Source organism: Marmota flaviventris, chromosome 9 (assembly GCF_047511675.1).
Source record: "Marmota flaviventris isolate mMarFla1 chromosome 9, mMarFla1.hap1, whole genome shotgun sequence".
In the NCBI taxonomy this organism is placed as follows: Eukaryota; Metazoa; Chordata; class Mammalia; order Rodentia; family Sciuridae; genus Marmota; species Marmota flaviventris.
The window spans coordinates 55,061,791-55,073,399 of record NC_092506.1 but is presented as its reverse complement, the minus strand read 5'-3'; the positions used below and the strand labels follow the sequence as shown (position 1 = coordinate 55,073,399).

The window sequence follows — 11,609 nt, the reverse complement described above, 5'->3', positions numbered from 1 at the left end:
TTTTTCACAGGCTGCTTCCAGCTGTCCTCTTCACCTCGTCCTCCACACCTGGCCCTTGAACAGGGTTCATTCTTACCCTATCTCCCCACCTCCCCATGGTTCCTTGAGTGACCCTATCTTCTCCCATGAGGTCAATGGCCATCTGGGTGGTCTTTCTTGAAAAACACATGAACTTCTTCACTAGCCTTTTCCCCAGATTCTCAGACTCAGTGTGCTCTGACCAAATTTATCATCTTTCTTCCAAAGCTGCCCCATCTCCTCCATTTCCTTTCTCAGTAAATGTCACTTCTTGGTGAGACTGGTATTCCAAAAAACTTGGGGTAGTCCTCACTGCACACTCTTATAAATGGCTGGCCTCATTCCTTCTCTTAAAAGGAAAATATTTATGTATTTACCTCATTTATCTAAGCCCCTTTTGTTTGGAGATTAAAATGTTTCCCAATTAATTATGATAACTCTATGCCTGGATTGGCCCTGTGTGTTTCAACTCTAAACGATCATCCAGATTTAAGAGATGTGGATGCATTTGTCTTGTTAAGTCCTTATTGTTCAGGTTATAGATCTATGCTCATTGTACTCTCAGAAGTTTTGAATCAATTGAAGCATGAAAATAAAATGAAGATATATGGAAGAGCAAAATAGTACCTGTAGAAACGAAAGAGATGATATTAGGGAATGTGCTTTATATTTGTGGACACATGTTTTCATATTCTGTTGTTCTTCTCTTTTGGTTATTTGCACTGCTGGGGATCAAACCCAAACCCTTGTGCATGCTAGACAAGGGTTCTTCCATGGAGCTAAACCCCCAGCCCTGTTTTCATGCTCTGAATCCTAGAATTTGATACTCTTTCCTTCTCTGTCACTGAACAGACATTCAGGTCTTTCCATTGAAACTATTTTTACCCATCAGCTTACAACATGGCCCAAAACAGTCATAAGCACTGAGGGCAGGCCTGGTCACAAGAGAAAGGAGAAAAAAGAAGGGCTGGGATGTTGTTTTGGGGGTAAATCATGTCTTCTCAAAATTCATATATTGAACTTTTAAGCCTTAATACTTCAGAATGTAACTGTATTTGGAAATAAGGTTCATTGCAAATTTAATTTGTTAAGATTAGAGTTTACTGGAATAGGGTGGATTCCTAATCCAGTATGGCTGATGTCCTTGAAAAAAGGGGGATTTTGGACATAGATATCATGCAGGGAGAATGCCATGCAGAGATAAAGACGTAAATCTGGATGATGCTTCTATGTGCCAAGGAATGCCAAAGACTACCTTCAAATTTCAGAAGCTAGGAGAGAGACATGGAACATATTCTCTCCCACTGCCCTCGGAAGGAACCAATCCTGCCAACACCTTGATCTTTGACTTCTAGCCTCCAGAACTGTGAGATAATAAATTTCTGTTTTTTAAGACGCCCAGTTTTTATCACTTTGTTATAGTAGCCCTAGTCAAATAATACAATTGCATAACTAACTTTCCCCCTTAAAATTCACCGTCAATTAATCTAATCCTGGAAGAGGAGGGCATGAAGGCTTGGAATGATGCCAGGTATGTTAATGGATGGCTCTCCAAAAAAAAAAAAAAAAAAAGGAAAACGTATCTTGATTGGTAAAAATCATTTTCTCCAAACAGAATGAGTGAGTCAGTAAGTGAAGATCAATATTCCTGTTATGAAAAATCAAAAATTCATTTCAAACAATTTTATTAAAAGTTTTCAATTACTACAGATCATAGATTGCTACTTATAAGGATTGAAACTGAAAGGAATTTTAAAAGATTCTGACCTGTTGTGTTGTTAAAAATTTCTTAGTCTATACAAATTTCTGAGAAACATTCCCCTTCTGAAATGGATTGGGACTTAGGGGGTTATAAACATTTCTCAAAAATTTATAAAATATTTACTGTAGCAGGGTATTGGAGAAGATTAAAAACAAAGGGACAAGAGGGGGCCATGAAATCATTGTATATTATGGTTGGGATGATGGTAATATAGATGCATACATTTGTCAAAAGTCCTCCACCTATACATTTAAATTTTTGTATGTGTATTACACTGCAATAAAGTTGTTTTTAAGAAGATTTTACAAGAGAATTCTTTCTTTCCCATTTTTAACTAAGGCTACAGTTATCACCTACCTGCCCATGTGATTAATGCTGTTTCTTAACTATTTCTCAAAACTGTTGCTTCCTCTCCTGTTATACCTCCCCTGGTTTTCTATAAGTTTATGCTCTTTGGTATTCTTAATTCCTTTATTTTATGCTATCCTTATACCTGCAAAAATTTTCCTCCTTAAAAAAAAATATTGTTTTCATTTTCATGCAAGTTTACTGGTGATGTTTTTTGCTGTTGTTGTTTGAGGGTTTTGTTTTTACCAGTTAAAAATCTTAGAGCACTTATAAAATTTCATTGTTTTCTAGTTTCAATCATTTTCCTTGAAAGTCAACCATCAATCTTTTTTCTTTTTGTTTAAGGGAATATAACTTTTATCTTCTCCTGGAAACTTATAGTTTCTCTCTTTCTCTGTTTTTTAAAATATTTTTAGTTGTAGTTGGACACAATACTTTTATTTTATTTTATGTGGTGCTGAAGATCGAACCCAGCACCCCACACGTGCTAGGTGAGTATTATAAAATTCAGTTTTTTTTAAATTTAATGATGGGCAATGAGGATAAAAAAATTGTAGAGTCTGTACATGAGAGTGTCTTACTCCAAAATCTATTTGATTTTCTTCTGGCAGGTAACAAAGGCACTGGATTGATCCCTTTGAGGAAATGAAAATGTTGTACTCAAAGAGATCATTCACATACAGAAACAACTGATATTTCAGTATGCAATATACTCCTAAACTTCTATTGTATTAGAACAGAAATAGCATTTCCAGAGCTGCTTGGACATTATACTTTGTTGGTGATGATGTATTACTAGCTTAGTCTTACTTCAAGGTAGGGTATAACCCTTTAGGAGTCTCAAAAGCTTAGAATGTTACAGTCTCCTCCATCTTAAGTGGCCTAACTCTATCAAATTAGCACTACAAAAGGCTAAAATCTCTGCTCAGATCTTCAGCCTCCCACAGGATGCCTTCTGCCTGGTGTTTTGATGTCCTGCCAGCCCCTGTGTGGATTAGGAGTAGTCAAATTTCTTGAGAGAAAACCACACATAGAATTTCAGGCTTGTTTCTCTACAGTGGTTTCAGGATCTTGACCTGGTAAATCTTAGCTGTCTTGGCATCTTCGACCTCCAAAGTATGTACTTACCCTGTCACCCTACCAAAAGGCCCAAGCCCTACCTTTTTGCTGAATCTCTATTTCATAAGGACCAAAGCAAGCTTGGTCCTTATGCCATTCCTGGTCTGCTGCAATTTCTAGATACTCGGGCCTCTTCTGAAGGCACACTCAGTTGCCAGAACTCCTTGGAAGTATTCTGTTCATGCCTACAATCAGTGGTGCTCATTTGCCTGAAGGAGTCTTTGACCAACTGCCTCATGTTCTTGGCTTCAGTTATCTTATAGTTATTTAAATATTGGAGCTAAAATATTTAATTCATACATGACTTTAGCTATTATAAAATTTTGTGGATGATATACATTATGGCATTTATTTATAATTCATAAAATGAATTAATTTATATATTCACACAAATGAGTTACTTTATTAACATACTTTCTGACAGAAGTTAATACACAATTTTCTTTAGTCTCAGCATGAAAATTATATGCAGAGGAAATGGAAGCATATGTATAATCAAGTTTGTCCTTTGATTTATTCACTTTTTTCTATATAATATATAAAATATTTTAATGTATAAACATTTCTAGGCTTTTTTTTAGTTTTACCTTATTTTGTATACTTTTCTACTTTATTAGAAGAAATTTTCTGCTAAAATATGAAGAAAATGATAGGAATGACACAAAGTATTTTCAAATAATTCAAGCGTGAAATGGAACCCTCTTAGTAAAACAGCTAAGGGTGACTGAAGCACACTCTCTATTTATCCAGCCTCACCCCAATGTGACTATAACAGTCTTCTAGCATTATGACCCCATTTTCCCACACTTAGCCTCACGAGCAATTTCTACCTATGTGATTTCTGCATGTGGATGAATAACAGCCAGTTTTCTCTTCTGATGACCAATTTTGAGTAAATATTTTGAAGTGTGTTGTAAGGAAAAAGTCATATAGTAGGTGCTCAGGTAAAAAGGGTTATCTGTGTTGGACACTGAGTGGGAGACTTCTTCCAGTAAACTGGAATCAAATTATGGTTGAATACTTCCATCCTTAGGTGATTTTTGTCCAGAGAAATACCTGCAGCACATTTTGGTCATATCTTTCCAGTTCTATACCTCCTTTCCACTGGCATGGTCACTTTTGCACTGTCTAAATTTGGTCGTGTATAATCCCTTTGGCAGAAATATTCTTCTTGGGCTGGGGTTGTAGCTCAATGGTAGAGCGCTTGCCCAGCACACGTGAGGCAATGGGTTCAAACCTCAGCACCATGTAAATAAAATAAAGGTATTGTGTCCATCTACTATAAAAATATTTTTTAAAAATATTCTTCTTGCTTCTAGCTTTTACTTTAGTTTTAGAACTTAAAAATATTTTCAGTTCTACAAAAGTGGTTCACATATTATATAAATTTTAAAAATATGTACACACACCATAAAATACAAATAGAAAAATAATTTCAACCCAATAGTGGTAGACGTCTCCTGTTCCTCTTTCCAGATTTTTTTCTGCCTATTTTTACTCCGATCTAAAGAGGTTGACCAATATGAATCCCGTCTACAGACCCCCTTGCCTGTGGCTCCTGGGAAACACTGGCAGAGGAGACTGAAGTCTGAATGCTCCCCTGGCTCTTTCCCTTTTAGGTCACCTGGGTTGGCTGTGGCCTTCCACCAAATGCCACATCTCTTGACAGGTGTCCTCTCAGCATAACTCTCCAGGTTCCTGTAATCATCTATACCTCTTGCCCTTCCAGATCTTGAACTGGTCACTAGCCCTGGGGAACACTATTACTCCTGAAATCTTTAGTTTTTCCTAAATTCTTCCCATGACCTGGTAAATTACTCCTTTACTGAATTCCCTTCAATTATCAAGACTGAACAAGCCATCTGTTTCTTACAGATAACCTGAATAACACATCACTTTCCACAAGTTATTTGTTGTTAAAACTTCAATGTTTATTCTTTAAAACATTTAATTTTTTTGAAAAAATACACTTTTCTTTTTACAAAAGAGTATATTTATCATACTATAAACAAATAGATGACATATAGAGTAATAGACTATTTTATCATCCATAAATTATAGACATCAGACAGAACTTAATGAATTCAAGTCTAAATTTCTTAAGCTGACTTTTATAGAATTCCCCAATGTGATGTAACAGTCTTCCAGCATTTTGACCCTCTATTTCCCACAATTACCCAATGACCCTGCAAAACTGAGTTAGTTACTCACTGTTCCTTAAATATGCTCCCCATTTTTCTGCTCCATGGCCTTTCCTGTTGTAAGTTACATATGAAGAACATTACTTTCCACCTGTAAGTTACATATGAAGAACATTCCCAACTGGCTTCAATCTTACCCCTGTGAAACTGTTTTTACTAAATCACCTAAGTCACCAAATTTGAAAAACATCAAATTACCCATAATCTCTCTTTTTGAATCACTTTTCTTTTGTTATTCTGTAATCTCACATTCCTCATTGGGGCTTCTCCCTGTCTCTCTTATCTACTTAAATTCATCATTGATGAAGATGTACAACCTTTACCAGAACTTAAAATGTTGGACTATCCTTGGTTTCTTCCTCATATTCTTATATGTACAGCCAATTATTAGTCACATCTAGACATTACTTTGAACATTCTATGCTGCTATAAAAGAATCTCACAGACTAGGTAACTTATAAAGAAAAAAGTTTAATTTCTCAGAACTCTGGAGGCTGAAAGTCCAAGATTACAGCACCAATATTTGATGTCTGGTGAGAATGACATCCTCTAAGGGGGAAAAACACTGTATTTTCACATGATAGGAGGCAGAAGGGCAGAAGAAAGTGAACTTCCTCGACCAGGTGCTTTTATGAAGTTATCCAATCACAATGCAGGATCTCTCCTGGCCCAATAGCCTCTGAAAGGACCCCTCTCTAAATATCCCCACGTAGGCAAAACCTGAATTGTGACAATACTTTTAAACCATAGTACCACTTGAATAATGTTGACTCCCGGATTTATATATCCAACATTGGGCTCTCTGTGAGCTAACTGATTTTTGCATAGGCAGTGAGGGTTTAAAGAATATGGTAATTTTTGAAGAGTGTACCAGGGATTGAACTGAAGGGCCCTGGGCCACTGAGCCACATCCTCAGCCCTATTTTCTATTTTATTTAAAGACAGGGCCTCACTGAGTTGCTTAGCACCTTGTTTTTGCTGAGGCTGGCTTTGAACTTGTGATTCTCCTGTCTCAGTCTCCTGAGCTATTGGGATTACAGGTGTGTGCCACTACACTCAGCTAGAATATGGTATTTTTAAAGAGCTGATGGAAAGCTTTACAATACCATCACCTGTAATAAAATGAAAAATAGAAAGTGTATCTCATTGTAAACTGAAACTACATTTAAGAGCCTGCAGACTATTTGATCTTTGCTGACTGAAATATCATGATTGTGGAGAGATGGAATGTTGCACATCAAGACCCAAATTTAACTTAGGATATTTTTAGTCCCCTTTTTTAGACATTCATTATCAACCTCTGGGAATGATCTAGCATTCTCATGACTGCTAGATAAAACTTCCAGAATATATAGTAAGCTTGGATGACCTTAGGTGTCTACCAACTCTACAGCTAAGAATGTGATTACATCTGAATCCTGTAAAAGATTTTCTTACCTTGTTAAAGATAACATCTGAATTAAAGTCATTATGCTACATGATATATGCATATCCATGTTTACAGCAGCACAATTCACAATAAAAAAAACTATGAAACCAGCCTAGATGTCTATTAATGGATGAATGGATAAAGGAAATGTGATATATATACACAATGGAGTTTTATCCATCCTTAAAGAAAAATGAAATTATGTCATTTGTAGGAAAATGAATGGAACTTGAGACTATTATGGTAAGCAAAACAAGTCAAACTCAGAGTGCCAAGGGTCCTATGTTTTCTTTCATATGTGTAAGATAGAGAGTAAAAAGGGAAAGAAGGAGGAACAGATCTCATGAAAATAAAATGGTGATTAGTAGAGAAAGGGAACAAGGGATGAGAGGTAAGGAGGGAGGGGAAGTGCTGGGGAGTGATATTGGCCAAATTATATTGTTCTATAGTGTTCATGTATGAATATGTAACAACAAATCTCATCAACATGAACACCTAAAATGCACCAATTTAAAAAAGTATTTATAGAGTGGTACCCTGCAGATTGATGGTATTTATGCATGGAAGTGATGTGTACTTTTAAAAAATAAATCTAGAAAAAAAAGATAACATGTAAATCCTATAGAAGAGATTTCCCTGTCTCTTTGTAGCCTGCCAACTTAATGACCCCCACCTACTTTCTTTTGTGGCTTTAAAAGCTCATGTATCTTCTTCCACAGAAGAACCATGTTGTTCCAGGTAACTTGTGTTCCTGGGCCATGGTCAGAAAGATTTGTCTCAGAATAAAACATTTTATTATTTTCTCAAAGCAGAGTTGTTATTTTACATCAACATAACATATTCCTTGGATTTGGCTTGGAAGTTTTCCAGAAAGATTGTGTGAATTGTATGGTATGTAAATGAATTTCATGAGAGTTGTCAAATATAACTTGGTGAGTCCTGTGTACTAAATTATACTCTATTGAGTTAGACAAAATTCACACTTCTAAATTTTCCAGATAATTCTTTCTCTGAAGGCTTATGGGACTGCTATGACAAAATTCCTGTAAAATTTATAAAAAGCTTTATTTTTTAAAGAAGGGTCTTCAGAACATGACTTAGAAGGACTTAGTCCAACTGGAAGGTTTAATCAGGCAATAGATATTTGGAGGTCTTAACAGAGGATCTTACAGTCTCAATCTGGATTTGATCTTTGATCTGAAGCCATTTCCAACTTTGAGAATCTTTTTATGGAAGTTACTAGAAATGAGAAATATTCTTATTTTCAAAGCCAGCAATATCTAACTGCCTTATTTTTTCTAATTTTTTTCCTCAAAAATAAAACAAATCTTTTTTTAGTTAAGAGCTTTCTTCTTGTATTTTATCATAGGCAGCTAAGTAGTACTTGAAGCACTTTCTATATTCTATTTGCAATCCTCCTGCCTCAGCTTCCCAAACTTCTGGGATTATAGGCGTGTGCCATTGCTCCCAGCTTCAAACTTGTTTTAGTATCTCCCAAACTCATCCCTCTCACCTCCTTACACTGAGGAAGGACAATCAGATTCTCAGATTTGCTTTAAGATACCATAAACAGTTGTGTCAGTATTTTCTTTGAAATTTCTAAATTGCAGCAAATCTCTTCTCATTCTTTCTAGTCTCATGATGATGATAATGTAAATAAAAGTAGATCTTTTTTAGAAAAACAATTATGTAGATTTATCTGTGACAAAATTTCTCAATTTTTGCCAGTTCTAATTTCTTTATAAATCTAGTCCTATGGAATGATGCTTGTTGTAAAAATACTAATTGTAATGTTTAGATTTTAGAATGCCTATATAAAGCTCTATAAATAATGAAGGACACATTATGTCAGTAGTCTGTTTTTTTAATGTGTATTTAAATATGGTTAGAATTCCAGCCAAATCAAGTGATGATGGTGCCAAGACCTGATTTCCCAAAAGATAGGAATCAATTCAGTTTTCATGGCCTTACAGTTGTGCCAGTGTCTGGACAAAATAGACCATCTTGCATAAAGTTTGTCCAAAAAGTTTATGCAGTATACCAGCTTAGGTTTGATAACCTTAAACAAATCCCCTACATCCATTAACAGTGCTGACATCAGTAGACTGATTGTGGTGGAATAGTGTAGATCAGGTGGATCGAGCATTAGAAAAAGAGAAATTGAATCCATCTAAATCTGAATAAATTATTGAACTCCCTAAGACTTTCTTTTCTCATTTGTAAGCAAAATTTATAATGTCAGCATCAGATTTATTGGAAAAATTAAATGTAGAAGCATCAGGGTTTTGGAGTCTTAATTTGAATGTTGACTTCACATCTATTTACCTGTATGACTATTGGTACTCTACTGACTATCTCTTTGTCCAGATAGTTTATTTGTAAAATAAAAATGATGGCACCTCTTAATTGGGTTGTTGTGCAAAATAAATGATTTCACAGCTATAATACGTTTAGAATGGGGCCTGACACATAGTACAAATTATTGTTTGTTAAATAAATTAAATAAAGGAAGAGGGCTTGGCATTTGCAGGAGTTCAATAATAGCACTAACTATTACTATCATTTTTACTGATTTTGAGGTATCTCCCAACTGATATGGGTGTATAAAGGTGAGAGTTAGAACAAATAAATATTATTTAATTTAAACAATCAGTTAAGAAGCATGTGGTAGGTACTAAGTGTGATATGAGTACATGAACACTAGATAGGTTGTTTTAAATTCAAAGAATAGATCCTAAGAATATATTCTGACAGTTGTCTTCCGCAGGGCCTCCTTCACATCTCTGTTCCTCAGGCTGTAGATGAGGGGGTTCAACATGGGAATCACCACTGTGTAGAACACAGACACCACTCGATTCTGGCTGGTGGAATAGCTGGACTTGGGCATCACATAGATGAAAGTGATGGTCCCATAGTAGAGAGTGACTGCAGTGAGGTGGGAGGTGCAGGTGGAGAAGGCCTTGTGGCGCCCTTCAGAGGAGCACATCTTCAGGACTGTGGTGAGGATGTAGATGTAAGAGAGAACAATGACAAACACTGTGACCACAATGATGGAGCCAGAGGAGATGGAAGGGATAATTTCAATTAAGGAGACATCTGAGCAGGCAAGTTTCAACAAAGGGGAGAAGTCACAGAAAAAGTGATCGATTTGATTTGGTCCACAGAAAGACAGACTCAATAAACAACTAGTAAATGTCCAAGCATTCACACAGCCACCCAGGTAGGAAGCCCCCACTAAGAGAAGGCAGACTCTGGGGGACATGTGGGTGGAGTACAGCAGAGGGGAGCAGATGGCCACATAGCGATCATAGGCCATGGCAGCCAGCAGGAAGCACTCGGTGGTCCCACATGTCACCACAAAACATAGCTGGGCTTCACAGCCAGCCACAGGGAAGACAGTTCCATGTCCTAAGAATCCTATAAGCATTATAGGTGTGACTGCTGTGGAACACCCAATATCCACAAAAGCCAGGTGGCTGAGGAACAGGTACATGGGGGTGTGAAGCTGAGAACAGCTTCTTATTAGAGCTATGATGCTGGTGTTGCCCACTAAAGTGACAACATATATTCCTAGAAATATCACAAAGAAGATGGCACAAAGTGTAGGATCCTCTGTCAACCCCAAGATGATGAACTCTGTCACAGTGGTGTGGTTTCCAACCTCCATCTCTTGTGTGACTTGTTCCTGTTAAGGGAAATGAGAATTTTTTTTAAATGTTTTTATTCCACACATTCCTGTTTCTTCAATTATTTCAAAGACTCATTCATAGTAGCTTCTCTGTCTGCCCAACCTATAAATATCAGTGCTCCAATGGATTGTGTTGTTGTTATTGTTGTTGTTTTCTCTTTGCAAAAAAGAAGCATGAGCTTCAGTCTCTACAGTCTGAGAAATTGATTTATTCATGTAATGTTTATATAAAAGTGTCTCTCAAACCTTGACTCTTAGGCAGGTCTCTCTCCCAAGGTCCAGATTCATAAGTTTTAATGAGCTATTGGGAATGGGACTTCCAATACACTGAGAATGATGAGACTCCCAATAACTCATTAACACTATGTATTTTTAGAACCACAGACCCTCTGCCTAATAGAAGAAAAAGTAGGCCCAAATCTTCATCATCTTGGCTTAGGACCTGACTTCCTTAACAAGACTCCTATAGTGCAAGAAATAAAATTTAAAAATCAATAAATGGGGTGGATTCAAACAAAAAGCTTCTTCTCAACAAAGAAAACAATCAATAATTCAAAGAAAGAGCCTACAAAATGGGAGAAAATCTTCACCACACACACATCAGATAGAGTACTAATCTCTAGGATATATAAAGAACTCAAAAAACTTAACACCATAAAAACAAATAAACCAATCAATAAATAGTCTCCTGAGCAGACACTTCACAGAAGAAGGTATATGATTGAGGAACAAATATATGAAAAAGCATTCAACATCTCTAGCAATTAGAGAAATGCAAATCAAAACTACTCTAATATCTCATCTCCTTCAGAATGGCAATTATCAAGAACATAACAACAAATGTTGGTGAGGATGTTGGGGAAAAGGTACACTCATGCAGTGCTGGTGGGATGGCAAATTGGTGCAACCACTCTGGAAAGCATTATGGAATTCCTTAGAAAACTTGGAATGGAACCACCATTTGACCCACTCCTTGGTCTATATCTGAAGGACTTAAAATCAATATACTACAGTGACACAACCACATCAATGTTTATAGGCAGT

The 11,609-nt window shown here is 36.4% G+C and overlaps 1 protein-coding gene across 1 annotated transcript; it reads right to left on the bottom strand.

The window, feature by feature from the left end:
- Positions 1-9,611: 9,611 nt before the first annotated feature.
- On the bottom strand, positions 9,612-10,547 carry LOC114078782 (olfactory receptor 5P1-like). The gene has a single exon (XM_027919836.2). It carries the CDS (start codon positions 10,542-10,544, stop codon positions 9,612-9,614), a length of 933 nt encoding a protein of 310 aa, XP_027775637.2. The 5' UTR covers positions 10,545-10,547.
- Positions 10,548-11,609: the final 1,062 nt, after the last annotated feature.